The following is a 14,867-nucleotide window of genomic DNA, read 5'->3' as shown; positions in this document are numbered from 1 at the left end:
GAGCTCTTATTTGTGTGATTAATTTTTGTTTTCTGCAGAGGTTTGCTGAGAGCAAGACTTTAATCACAGTGTAGTCATTTAACAATAACTTAAAGAATTATAGCTGAATAATGTTCATTCAATAAGGACTCGAAAGACTAAATCCATCATTTAGATCCAGTCTTCCTGAATGCTTTAATCACTAAAAATTTGCTAAATATTAATCTGAATATTTTTTTTTCCCCACATTGCAGGTGCTTGAAAGATTATTTCAGAAGGGATTCAATGTGGCAGCTTCATGCGGTGGTGGGGTGGATTCCTCTCAGTTCAGTGAATATGTGCTGTGTCGTGAGGACAGACGACCACAACCCACCCCAACCATCAGAATAAAACAGGAGCCCCTGGACTAGACCCTACCCCCCTATTCCTTTGTAACCGTATAAGTGTTTAATAGTCCCTTATGTGAAACACTAAGAATTTGGAAAACAGTATTAGCAAACAGATTCTGACTTTAAGTTGCCAATTAGTGGTATTCTGAAACTACCTGTCACATAGCCAGCCATGAAATGCATTTGAAAAACCAGTTGTCCATTTTTCACAATGGAATTCCTGAACGTGCTCAGCATACCAGGCCTGCTGGGAATGTACTTTGGGCTGAACAGGGGTAGTGGTGGTGGAAAAGGCAAAGCTTCATCAGCCACTGGCCCTAGGTTGGACTTGTGAAAGAGCAGTTAGAGCAATTTGAATAGATCAGCAGGGGAAGCAGTTCCAACAGCCGTACCCTGACGCTGTACCCTGACGCTGTGACACATGGAAGCAGGAGCCTCCGAGAGGAAGATGGTTCCCTAAAAACTGCACTGAGTATCTTCCCTGACTGCCGCACCTCCTTCATATCAGACGTGGTTTACACCTCCATACATGACGTGACACTTCTGTGATTGTACTCACTCGTACTAGCAAATGGCTTATTTTTATACTACATTTTCAACAGAAACATCTCCCTGTGGGCAGACTCCAGAATCTGAAAAGGACCAATTTACAGTCAACTGGTGCTCCGTACTATAAGTCCCCACATGAAACAAAAAAAAAAAAAAAGTGACAAAAAATTTGACAAGGCCAATTTTGGCAATGTTTGCGAAAGTAGGGATCTGGAAGCACAAAACAAAATGCCAGCTGCCATCCCACGAGGATCACATACCCAACGTGGAGCTGTAGTTCTCTTAAAGCCAATCTTGTTTTGACACAGAAACTTAAGTTTGGCATCATCAAAGCAGCATGGTTCTGCCAAGCAAGCTCTGCCATCCCTGGTTAATCATTTACTGACCATGCTGTAAGCCCACATTTAGGAGGAGGCGTTAAGAATTTTAAACAAGCCTACTTTTTTTGCAAAGTTACTATTATTTGTAATTTTGCAAAACTATGTTAAACCCCTCTCTACTGTCCGATGAAAGCTGGACATGCTTGTTTAGATTCATTTCGCTCTATTACTTTATAAACTATTATTAAAACACAGTTTGGTAGCTGCCCCCTCCCTGTAATTTTGTCTATCAAAGCAGGCTGTCTGCAGGAGGTGACTGCTCCTTCCATAAATTGGTATCAACTCTGACTCACAGGGCTTCCTAACTCAGGAGATGGCACCGGGTTTGCAGGTGCAAGGTTAGAAATAGCATTCTGTTAAATCCTGTTGATTGCTGTTTGGCATGATTGGGTCCTCAGTAACTACTTCATGTGTTAATCACAGTTTAGTTTCTCCCACGTTAATTTATAGAATACTGTTGTAGATGCTGAATTTTAATGAAACTCTTCTTAGATGCGCAAATACAGCCAGATAGAACAAGGGACAGAGTATGAAGTGGTCAAAAATTCCTTAATGCCAATTGATCACAAACAGGCAAAATTAAAAAATCATTTTTTAAGACTAATACTTTCAACAGCAATGAGCTGTACTGACCGCCCAAGGGACAATCTAGGCAGGGGTCTAATTTCTGGAAGAGGGCTGGATACCTGTCCATGGAAAATCAGACCTCTGCAGGTTTCCTCACCTTGGTTGCCCAGCTCAGCAATCTCGCAGCTGGTCAGTGTTAGCCTGCTAACTTACCCGAACAGTTTGAGCACATCTGTCTACTTCAAAAGAGTTGTAAAGTTATTTTATTTTGTGGTTTTATACTTGTATGACATTCTAAAGTTGCTAGGCGTTGCCATATCTGAATATATGGCACAACATTCACCTTTGTATGTAAGATATCTGTAGAATTGTATATTACACATTTAATATTGTAAAGAACTTAACGTATAATTGTCATGTATTTGTGTATGCACATTTCTCATACAGTAGTTCATGCCATAAACATTTCTGTAAAGTAAGTGATCAAAAATAAGCAAGTAGGGTGGAACACTCACTGTATCTCCCATGTTGTTTGAAAGACGTGAGAGTTTTCGATTGCATCGCCTCTGGCCTTTGCTCCATTCAGCTCAATGTAGCCAGGTCTTACAAAGAGGAAAAAAAAGTGTTTTATTTATTACTTTCATACATTGAGTTCACTTTGAGTTCAGAGTATCCTTAAATAAGCTGTTTAGCTTCTTGTTTTAATCCTACATACACTTAATGTCTTGTCCTCCTGGACAGGGAGGTTTGTGGTTGGCTGTTTTTTCTTCAGATTGGTGTTTTTTACCCTGTGTTTCTTTAGAGCTCAATAAAGCAGCTCTAGTGATTCGGGCAGCTTGCTAAGGTGGCATTGGAAAGGGTTCCAGGCTGCGCCAGCCAAGTTAAATGTGAACTTGAGATGGAAAGTTTGAGCCATGACATCACAGCATTGACTGCAAAATAGCACTAAGGCAAAGAAGACATGTGGAAACAATCACTTGGATAGAAGAAATATGCCTTTAAAAAAAAGTTAAGCTAGGACATGTTCTTTTAGTTAGTAACTTCAGGTCACTTATTTAAAGTTTATTACAGTTTCTTTTATATCTTTTTTTACTTATTTCCCTATATTTTTAGGCAGCAATAGCAGCAAAAAACTGATAATGAATTCTTACTTCTGGCCTTAGACCATAGCAACATAACTGAAGAACATTGCTCAGCATTGCTAAGACGGGTTTTAGAACACTGCAGCAAGCCCAGCGAAGGCTAAAAAACCACGGAGGCCAAGAAGCAGACACAGCCAGGCTTCTCGCCCAACTCAGCTGCACAAAACAGTCCCAATTCTCCGTTGCTGAGACCTGAACCTGTGGCTGGAAGAACCTGGGTCTTCACTAGCACTTCCCATACGCTTCCCACCGCTGTGCTACCAAGCCTCGGAAGGAAAGTGAGAAAGAAAATGTTCTGTTGTGCTTCTCGAACTGACAACTGCTGAGTGCATTCATTCACTGTATTAACGGCATCAAGGTTTGATGACAATTTTATTAGATGTTTGACAAAGGATAAGGATCAGCACAACAAAACACTGAAGTAGTTGGGTTTAATATTTCTTTGAGGGTATTCTGTTAATATTTTAATGCAAAATGTTCCTGAACAGTGCTCAAGAACGACAAGACAATGTGAAATTCCTGTTTGGTAAATTAATACTGTATGTTACTCGATGTGTTACTTTAGTAAATTGTTTTATTTCTTTATAAAATAAGTACAAATAAGGAAGTATGTTTTCACACAAGTTGGGGATATTTACGAATATGTACAGAAATCATCAAAATAACGTAATTCTAATAAACACAAGGCCTTTATAAACAACATGTACAAATTATCAATAAATTTAAAACATAATTTTACACTTTCTGGCCTTAAATATGTTATGAATAATCTTTTGGCTAAATAGCAGCAGTATAAATTTTCTTCTGCTTTTCATAAACCTTAAAAAATAATTAAAACTTTTGTTTTAAAACTATCGGACAAATAGTTCTATTTGTGCTTTCGCTATGTTTTCCCCATCCAAAAAAAAAAAAAATTGCCTCAAAAAAGTGGCAAGCATAACATGGTAAAAATCGACAAGATAAATAAGCAAACGTCTCCCCTTCAATGGTTACTCCTAATACTGCTATGTTTGAAGTAGAACTTGTGCCCACCTGCCTGCTCAATTCTCCTAGCCAACACCCGCTTAAAAGACTCACACTAATGTCACTTGGCTTTGGTGTAGGCCTCTCAAATCCCACTTCAGCAAACCATTTAAAAAGCGTTCATCCCACCTTTAAGTACTTAACACTACTCATTATGCTTCAGTCATGCACTTGTTCATGTGCCTCTCTGGACTGGAGTCCAGTCTTCCAAGGCCAGGACATGGCCAGGCCCCAGGCACTGTGGCACCAGGGCTCACTTGATCTTCCCCAAGTGGAACCAGCCCCCAAAACTTCCCTTACAGCGACTTTAAAATCCATGTGTACAATACTCTGAAATCTTCACTGAACAATACTTTCTTTTAAAACCACCATTAAACCATACTCTGCAATAAATAAGATTTTTTTTAACTTTGTTTTAGAAAATAAAACCCAACTTTGATTCATGTTACTAACCAGTTGCTACAAATGTGCAAAAGGTTGAGAAGATTTTAGAAAACAACCGGACGCTAGTCCAGGTAACTCAGCTGAGACCCAAACACACAGATTTCATACACTTAGGATATGGTTCAGCAGATGGCTCAGAGGAAATGAGCTGTGCAGTAAAAGCAGAAATCCTAACTATATAAAATGTGTGAGAGTGTGCAGTGGCTATTCTCTTAGCTGTGCAAAAGACTGCAATTATAACTAATGTAAAATAACAACAGATACGTTGAAACCATGGTTAGTGGAAACTGCTAGTGAAACTAAAGAGGAAACAAACCCAGCACCTTCCATGAACATACAGGTTAACATCACAGTTAGGTTCCAGTCCTGTAAACCTGTCCCAGTCCTCCTTATGCAGATGGTTGTGGTGAGCCATTGCAACAGCCTTACCAGTCAACACCATCCACTGCAGCTGTACCTAAAGTGGCCAAATGGAGCAAGACTTTGATGGTGGTTGTATCTCTGGATTTAACATCTGAAAACCTTTTGCACATTTTTTTTTTGTGTGTGTGGGTTTTTTTGGTTTTTTTATTTTTTATTTTTTTAATTTATTTTTTACATAAAGGGAATTTATTGCATGTGTCTGACAATTTTACAAAATAAAATTACTGGAACATTGACTTCTGAAAAAAATAGAAGGCACATTAAAATGACAGCTTTTTAATGCAAGTTGAGCTTCTGTATGGAGAATTCAGTACAATTCTTGGCTTTATTTAAGCAGAGCTCGATAGAGCAGGAGAGAATGGCTCATTTCTCTTTCCTGTTCCATGTAGAAGATGAAGTCCCTGAGGTTTATGCGAGTTATTTTCTGTCGTGCATACTGCCGGGATGAAGAAGTGCCCAAACCAGCCTGACCTCCACTAGACATACCGAGACCCTGCAAATAGAACATAGCAAAGTCAAAAGTCCTGCAACAGCAAAGCATTTCCTCATACTCTCAGGTTTACAACTACTTTTTACTTTTTGTTTCATTTTAAACAAATTATTATGAGTTTAATTCTGAAAATATTACACGAGATTTTATTTTCTTCTTTTTCTATTCTTCTGAGTCTCACCAAGTTATCCTGAGTAAAGAAACTCCACTGAAAACACACGAGGCTAGACCTTGGTTCATTTACAACTCGGGATAAGTATGTCAGGCTAATTCTCCTGCTACACTCATGTTAACCATAGACTTATTTGACCAGTTTTAATTTCATGAACCTATTTAGGACAAAACTATTTGCAGCAGATAAAGCCATACAGCGAATGTGTGCACATCCCGGGTCTAGGACTAGAAAAAGGTGAGTGGTGTATCAGGATGCTGCTACTGCAATAACCTCTGCAGCTATGAGTCCCATAGGGACCCTGATTCTCTCCTCTGAATCTACCAAAGAGAAAGGCTCAGTGTGGGGAGATGGTGAGAAGCCTTGCTCCAGTACACAACCAATGCTCAGCTGAGAGATGGAAAATCAAACAGAAAAATCACAAGGACATTGTGTGATGATAAAGGCAAATATCAGTACTAAGGCTATGTTAAATAATTTTTATTTCTGAATTACTGCATACCTCTATCCCGGCTTTCCATATATAGAGAGAAAACATACAAACTGGGCATGAGACCACTGTGCTCTGACTATTCAGAAATTAAGGACGAAATTACAGAGACTCTGCAGTCCTGTTGAGTTTAAAACTGAAATCCAACACACACACATGCAACCCTTTTTTCATCCTTAGGAGACCACTGTTTTTATTAATCCCAATTGATTTCTGGCAAAACAAACTTTTAACTTAGAAAAATAGGTCTTAATCTCTAAAATTATTTAAATTATTTTTCAAACCTTTAAGATATCTGGAGAAGTTTTCAATACTTTTGAAATCCCAAATTTACATACTGCTGCTTTTAATAACCTACCTTTCTTTCCCCAGGAAATACGTATTCTATGATATTGATTCTAGCCATTAAAAATACAGTTAATTGTAATTCTACTACTGAAAGATTGTAGGGGAAACATACATGGTACGTAAGACATGGCACTGTTTTCTCTCTGTTGCTTTTCTTCCAGCATATCAGCAGTCAGACTCCTTGCAGAGCTGTGCCACTCAATATAGTTTCTCCTATACATGACTGTTAAATCACGGTAGTGGAGCAAATCCTATTCTCTTGTAACCAAAACCACAAAAGTTAAATGAATGTGGCTAAGCTTGCAAGCAAGAGAGGGAGAAGCCCACAACCTTTGAGTACTATGAGCATTTGAGCTGAAGGATTCTGTTCTCCCGTGTGGAATAGCTTTTGTTAACAGATTGATTTATTACCTAACCTCACTGCTCATAGAAAAAGCATGTGCTGCAGCTGCAAGGGTTGCTCATCCATGCTGACGCCAAACATTTCCCCAGCACACAATCCATTTATTTCATGCTGCTCTGAATTCTATGCCAAAACACTCTGCATTTGTAAAAGAAATAGCATCATTTAAACTCCTACTCTTCATCTTCCACATGTCTGGAATGATCCACTACCTTAAGTTGCCTCTCACTCGCACTCTGACCGTGCATCCACTTTGACAGGGCTGTTGCCACTGTTTCCAACTCTCCAAGCAACCACCAAATAGATCTTTAAGTCAAGCTGATGCAAAAATACTTTTCTTTCTTCTTTGCTCCCCCACATGGCGCATCTTTCCCCCTGCCCCCAGTAGTACTTCAAATTCACCCTCACTGCAGTTCCCGAACAGTGACAAACACTCTAGTAAGAAGTGTGGCCACCTTGAACTTACTAAAAAGCACTGTCCATAGCATACTGGACTGGAATCACCCTGCACACACTACCAAACAGTCATAGAGAAGCTACTTAATTTTTTTTTTTTCTTCACATAAACCCATTTCCTATTTGGACAAAATAGCTGGAATTAAGACATGAGGGTGCTGAGGCGCTGGCACAGGGTGCGCAGAGAAGCTGTGGCTGCCCCATCCCTGGCAGTGTTCAAGGCCACGTTGGACGGGGCTTGGAGCAACCTGGTCTGGTGGAAGGTGTCCCTGCCTGTGGCAGGGGACTGGAACTGGATGAGCTTTAAGGTCCCTTGCAACCCAACCCAGTCTGGTATTCTATATTCATTGCATTTATCACTCAAGATACTGAACTTTCACATAGGAAGAGCAAATGCTTCATGCAACGTCATGACATGGAGCTGAGCAGATTCATAACCACACTGGTGAGCCAGTCAGTTACCTGACAATGTTCTGTAATTGTTCTGCAAGGTGGATACAAAATTGTAAGATTTTAGGAAGTACAGAAGCACCTCTAAGCTGACAGAACAGGGATTTAGATCTGTCAATATGATTTCTAACTTAAAGACTAATTAGTCTGGTACTCAGAATTATTCTGCAGATGCTATATAAGAAATGCAGACTACTAAATGCCATGAGTTTTTAATTATATACATGAATGCTAGTAGAGTTAAAATTAATTGCCAAGAATACTGGAACTGAAGTAAAATGCAGATTTTTCTCCAGAAAAATGACATCTTTTGTCAGCATGACAGACTTTTCATTAACCCCAACGAGCCCTTTGCTGTCTGTATCTACGGCAACTAATATAAGTCACAAAGACAAAAGCTTGAATAAAAAATGTTTACATCCTTTATTTCCTGGCCTGCCACACCCAAGCTATTCCCAAATCACACCCACTCAAATATACATCAGTACCAGCTTTGGTATCAGTTAAAAATTAAGGGAAATTTAAGATGTTCCAGACCAGAAAAAATAATTTCATTTATATGTAAACTCCTTCTCCTCTTCATTTTAAGACTGCTTACATACACAAACGTACAGCAACTTCTCATCCCCTACCATCTCATTCCTTCCTTTTTCCCCACTGCCTCTTCTCCCTTGCAGCTTCAATCCTACTCTCTTGTAACACACCAAAGCGACTGGTGACAGCCTTGAACTTGGCAGCTGCAAATCCCACAGGACAGCAAAGAAGACACAGAGAGCAAACAAATTATTTTGTGCTCCACGTGTTCCTCGCGGGGCTATAACGGGGCTTTCCCAAGACCCACACACACAGCTCCTGCTCCCAGCCGGGAATGAGGACAAAGTAAGTTCAATGAAAATCAAGTTCAGGAATTCGACAGACCGCCATGGTGACATGCTCTCTGTTAACCTGTAATCCAGGACACACTGAAACAGTTGGAGTCCATTTACTTTAATGGGTCTTAATGCGCTTCAGATACACAGAGCTCAAAGTATTTTAAATAACACTGATGGACTGTCAAGCTCAATTCAACTGTTGGAAGCTACCTAGCTTGAAATTATGGTTTAAGAAGAAGAATCAAAGTAATTACTGGTTCAGCATGCACATTTTGAAGTGATTCTGAATTGATGTGAGATGTGACATAAGGTTTGGGTCACCCATCTCAGCTTGTTTGCTATTTTCGTGACTGTCCTCTATAGGAAAACATGCTGTTAGAAAAGCAGAATAAACCCAGTTAAAAATAAAATACTGACCAACAGTCTGCCAAAGAAACACACTCTCACAGCGACAGGGTAGGAATTAAACAGTCCTGTGCGGAAAAGCTAATGGAGCCTCATTTCTGACGTGTCATGTTGCTCTGGTACTACTTACACAAAAACCATCTCCCCTACAGAGCGTTCATCAGCTCTTGCCTGCTTCAGAAATACTCTTGGTCCACAGTGCTGCCCTCCACCTATCACATGTCCCATAGGGTGGATGCATGTGCTCATCAGACACCCAGCAGACACATGGCCCCCAAGCCAAATGTACCCCAAAGCTTGCTGGGCTCATACCACAGCCTCTTCCTCGCTGGCAAGACTGGCATGTTTCTCCTTCCTGTATCCAAGTCATCAGTTCACATGGAATTGCAGGCATTTAGAATCCCAAGATCCTTTCTACCTCTCTCTCTCCCTTCTTCTGGTCCCCACCACCAGATTTGATCAGCATTTCCCGAAAGGTTTAACTGGGAAAGAGGATTGAGACAGACACACCTCTTCTAAATCTTCATGGACAAACTGCTCAGAAAGTAAAAATGCCCTTGTGCACTAAATTACAATAATTACAGCATCAGGTGTATGAAAATTAAACCAAGTAACTCCCCAAAGCGTGCCATTCCTTTCTTGAGATAGAAATGCTTTCACGTAATAAAGCACATGTAATACAAAATCTGCACTTATTTTTATAATAATGATAACTTGAACAATTAGATCAGTTTTTCCACAAATCTGTATACCTTCAGCTTTGAATTATAGAACCATGGAAATACAGCATGATATTCTTGTCAGGAAACACAAAGTTAAGGGCAAATAGAAGATTGCATTTAATATTTTATCCATCCTGCCTTCACCAGAAAACAATTCAGTCCTGACAACTCTCCTTTGAACATAGTCTTGATCTGCGGCTATTGCTTCTCTGTGACCCAGAGAGACAAGGCAATAATGATAAAAGATCTGCTGGTTTTCTTCCCAGGCTACATGGCTCATCCTTGTGGCAGCCTTGCATTTCAAGCCTAAGTCTGAAAGTGGGAATAGAACAGTAACAATTCAAAGCCAAGCTATCTATGGAGTGAAAAAACACCAGGAATTTTGTCTCTCCGACCTCCATGCACTGAAGAGAAATGGGAAGATAAGGTATATATTAGTCTGCTCTTACCAATAAGAAGCCTTGGATCATAAGAAATACTGTGGAGATACTCTGCAGTGATGATGTTTACTTGCATAAAGTTTTACTAGATCATTGGCTGAGAGGCACTTTGTACATGAAAACCAAGTATATTATGTATGATTAGCTGTCCCACATATTTCAGGGCTTAATTCAGCAGATAATGAAGCTAATAGTAATGATTTCACTGATTCATATGAGAGCCGAAACATCCTTAAATTAGTATTCCCCTGAAGTACAGAAAAGTAAGTAATAACCGTTTGTCAGCACCATAAATCACATCTACAAAAAGATGGTGCATCTTCATATGGGCAGTAGGGTGACAAGTGTCTTTAGAAGGATACATTATCAAAGCTGGCGTTCAGGCCTTCAGATCAGCAACACTAACAGGGAGGATTAGCTACCATTATTTCTTCGGAAGCCAGTTATTTTAATTTGCGAACATTTTTATCCTGCACTATTTTAGTGCAACTGTTCCTACAGACTCCGTCTTGGCACGCATTCACTTGCTACACCCTCTTGGATGCAAATGAATCTCATTTCCCCTGGGCACATAAACACACACCTCGCCCTGCAGACAAACATCAGAAAAACTGATTTGCACAAGTATTTACAAGTACTTCAAATACCAACACAATTGTAACATTTCAAAGACAGCATGCAGTAATTTTTATATTAAGAAATAAGAGGAAGGTAAATCGTACTAAGACATGGATACAGGGAAACTTTTTTCTTTTGACGCGATCTCTTTAGTTTATAATTACATGATGTTATTTCAACCTAAAGAAACGGGCTGCCATTACAAGAAGAATGCGTTATATGTACCTGCTCTGTGCCTTTATTATGTTAAGCTAAGTCACATATGCAAGCACTATTACAATTGAAAACGTGCTTTGTAAAACAGCATCACACCAAAATCTTCCAGTTGAGAGAACTGGGCATCTCTTCCCAACCTGACCACCTATTCTTTCCTCTAGGAGAGCATTCCCCTCACAAACAGCAGGAGAGCAAGGCCAAAATGCAGGCTTGGCAGCATTGCAGTAAGAAGCAATTAAAAAAAAAGGCTGCCCCAATGGAAAGAAATAATGCAGATGAGCTGTAAGGCAGCTATGGGCTATGACATTTACCTGCTCAAGGGAGATGGGTGTTCAACCACCCAGTCCTCAACAGGTCATTCTCAGGAAGAAACCAGACTGCAACTAATTTGAACTTCTTAATCATGTACATCTCTGAATAATCACTGTGCTAACGTGAGAAAGTCAGTCTCCAGTTTTTCCTGCACAGAGATACAGCTCTGCACTCTCTGAGCTCTTTTAACCTCTCAAAGATCTTTCTTTATCCCTTGCTCCTCACTTGGTATGTGATTAAAACTGATGGCTTGTATCCTCCGACTTCCTGCAACACACTCATGATTTGCTCTGTGGCAGTCTCTGGCTCTTTTTACTTACTTCGCTCATGGACCTGCTCTTCACTGCAGCTACAGATCTTGCCAACATCTTTCTCCACAAACATCTCCTACCTATCACAAAATTCACTGCCTTACTTGGAATAAAAAGCAATGACAATTTTACCTGATTAAGAACTCTAAGTTTGGGCTGCATTCTTGCTGTGGTAATTATATGTGGAATATTCTATTTATCCTGTTTCTATCATACACATGTATTTTCATTTTGCTTGGAATGTTTCTCCTCCCATGCTTTCCAAATGTTTAATCAAGTGCTGCTCCCTTTGAAACACTAATCCTGCCAAAATTTTTTAATGCTTTTTTTTTTTTTTCCAAGCATTGTGGTGCTTTTCCCTTCTCATTTTTCAGTATTAGCATAGGGGTTTTAATTGGATGAGTTGATGATTTTTGGTGACTTTTTTTTTAAGTACTTGTCCATCTTACTCCAGCCTAGACATGCTGTACACCCCTATATTCTGTATTCTCTCTTACCAGGAGTCAAGAGATGTCAAACCAACTTTGGTAGAAGCCCTATAGCTGAGCTTTCAGGATTCACATTTGCCTTGAATCATATTTGATTCCCATCTGAATTTTCCTATGTGGCAATCCCTGATACTACTTCAACACTATCGCAGTTTCACATAGTGGGAAGCCCTTTCTCTCCTAACCTGTATGATCACAGAATCACAGAATCATAGAACAGTTAGGGTTGGAAAGGACCTTGCGATCACCAAGTTCCAACCCCCCTGCACACTAAACCATCTCACCCAAGGCTCTGTCCAACCTGGCCTTGAACACTGCCAGCGATGGAGCATTCACACTTCCCTGGACAACCCATTCCAGTGTCTTACCATGCTTACAATAAAGAACATCCTCCTTATATCCAAACTAAACTTCCCCTGTTTAAGTTTTAACCCATTACCCCTTGTCCTGTCACTACAGTCCCTGACGAAGAGTCCCTCCCCAGCATCCCTATAGGCCCCCTTCAGGTACTGGAAGGCTGCTATGAGGTCCCCATGCAGCCTTCTCTTCTCCAGGCTGAACAGCCCCAACTTCCTCAGCCTGTCTTCATACGGGAGGTGCTCCAGTCCCCTGATCATCCTCGTGGCCCTCCTCTGGACTTGTTCCAGCAGTTCCATGTCCTTTTTATGTTGAGGACACCAGAACTGCACACAATGCTCCAGGTGAGGTCTCACAAGAGCCGAGTAGAGGGGCATGATCACCTCCTTCAACCTGCTGGTCACACTGCTTTTGATGCAGCCCAGGATACGGTTGGCTTTCTGGGCTGCGAGCGCACACTGAAGCCGGCTCACGTTCATTTTCTCATCGACCAGCACCCCCAAGTCCTTCTCTGCAGGGCCGCTCTGAATCTCTTCTCTGCCCAACCTGTAGCTGTGCCTGGGATTGCTTCGACCCAGGTGTAGGACCTTGCACTTGTCATGGTTGAACTTCATGAGGTTGGCATCAGCCCACCTCACAAGCGTGCCAAGGTCCCTCTGGATGGCATCCCTTCCCTCCAGCGTATCAACTGAACACACAGATTGGCGTCATTGGCAAACTTGCTGAGGGCGCACTCAATCCCACTGTCCATGTCAGCGACAAAGATGTTGAACAAGATCTGTCCCAACACTGATCCCTGAAGGACAACACTCGTTACTGGTCTTCAGCTGGACATTGAGCCATTGACCACAACTCTTTGCATGCGGCCATCCAGCCAGTTCTTTATCCACCGAGTGGTCCATCCATCAAATTGATATCTCTCCAATCTAGAGAGAAGGATGTCGTGTGGGACAGTGTCAAATGCTTCACATGAGTCCAGGTAGATGACATCAACTGCTCTACCCCTGTCCATCAGTTCTGTAGCCCCATCATAGAAGGCCACCAGATTGGTCAGGCAGGATTTCCCCTTAGTGAAGCCATGCTGGCTGTCACCAAGCACCTTGTTGTTTTTCATGTGCCTTAGCATGCCTTCCAGGAGAATCTGCTCCCAGAGTTTGCCAGGCACAGAGGTGAGACTGACTGGTCTGTAATTCCCCGGGTCTTCCATTTTCCCCTTCTTGAAAATGGGGGTTCTATTTCCCTTTTTCCAGTCGTCGGGAACTTCACCTGACTGCCATGATTTTTCAAATACGATGGCCAGTGGCTTAGCAACTTCATTCACCAGCTCCTTCAGGACCCGCGGATGGATTCCATCAGGTCCCATGGACTTGTGCATGTTCAGGTTCTTAAGATGGTCTCAAACCAGATCTTCTCCCACAGTGGGCCCAAGGTCTTCATCCTCACAGTCCCTGCATCTGCCTTCCAAGACTTGGGTGGTGTGGTCAGAGCCTTTGTCAGTGAAGACCGAGGCAAAGAAGTCATTCAGAACCCCAGCCTTCTCCAAATCCTGTGTAGCCAGTTCTCTCGAGAGCTTCCTCAGGGGACCTATGCTGTCCCTAGTCTGTCTTTTATTTGCAATGTACCTATAGAATCCCTTGCTGTTATCTTTTAACATCCCTAGACAAGTTTAATTTTGACTGGGCCTTAGCCTTCCTAACCTGGTCCCTAGCTTCCCAGACAACATCCCTGTATTCGTCCCAGGCCGCCTGTCCTTGCTTCCACCTTTTATGAGCCTCTTTTTGACTCTTGAATTTTCCTCAGCAGCTCCTTATCCATCCAGAGAGGTCTCCTGGCCCTCCTGCTGCACTTCCTTCTAGTTGGGATGCAGCACTCCTGAGCTTGTAGCAGGTGGTCCTTGAATATCAACCAAGAGTCTTGGGCCCCCCTGCCCTCCAGGGCTATATCCCATGGAACCTTACTAAGCAGGTTCCTGAAGAGGCCAAAGTCTGCTCTGTTGAAGTCCAGGGCAGTGAGCTTGCTGCACGCTCTTCTCACTGTCCTGAGGATCTTGAACTCGACCATCTCATGATCGCTGCAACCAAGGCTGCCCTGGAGCATCACATTTCCAGCCAGCCCTTCCGTGTTGGTGAGCACAAGGTCAAGCATGGCACCTCTCCATGGTGGCTCCTCTATTACTTGCAGAAGGACGTTGTCTTCCACACAATCGAGGAACCTCCTGGATTGCTTGTGCCGGACCGTACCGTCCCTCCAACAGATGTGAGGGTGGTTGAAGTCCCCCATGAGGACAAGGGACTGCGAGCGTGAGGCTGTTCCTATCTGTCCATAGAGTGCTTCATTCACAGAGTCAGCTTGATCAGGCGGTCTGTAACAGATCCCCACAGTAATGTCTCCCATCGCTGTTCTCCCTTTAACCCTGACCCA

The 14,867-nt window shown here is 41.8% G+C and overlaps 2 protein-coding genes across 2 annotated transcripts in view; one reads left to right on the top strand and one right to left on the bottom strand.

Moving 5' to 3' along the window:
- Positions 1–3,744, top strand: part of KCTD15 (potassium channel tetramerization domain containing 15) — a 44,425-nt gene extending 40,681 nt beyond the window's left edge. The window contains exon 5 of the mRNA XM_065661620.1: positions 234–3,744. Within this exon, the coding sequence (XP_065517692.1) occupies positions 234–389 (156 nt within the window). The 3' untranslated portion in view covers positions 390–3,744. The remainder of the gene's footprint in view (positions 1–233) is intronic.
- The window catches only part of LOC136004778 (transcription initiation factor TFIID subunit 4-like), a 147,664-nt gene continuing 136,158 nt past the window's right edge, over positions 3,362–14,867 (bottom strand). The window contains exon 15 of the mRNA XM_065661619.1: positions 3,362–5,389. Coding sequence (XP_065517691.1) covers positions 5,222–5,389 — 168 coding nt within the window. The 3' untranslated portion in view covers positions 3,362–5,221. The remainder of the gene's footprint in view (positions 5,390–14,867) is intronic.

Source organism: Lathamus discolor, chromosome Z (assembly GCF_037157495.1).
Source record: "Lathamus discolor isolate bLatDis1 chromosome Z, bLatDis1.hap1, whole genome shotgun sequence".
Lineage (NCBI taxonomy): Eukaryota > Metazoa > Chordata > Aves > Psittaciformes > Psittacidae > Lathamus > Lathamus discolor.
The sequence above is the reverse complement of the archived record's forward strand: the minus strand, read 5'-3'. Positions and strand labels throughout refer to the sequence as shown.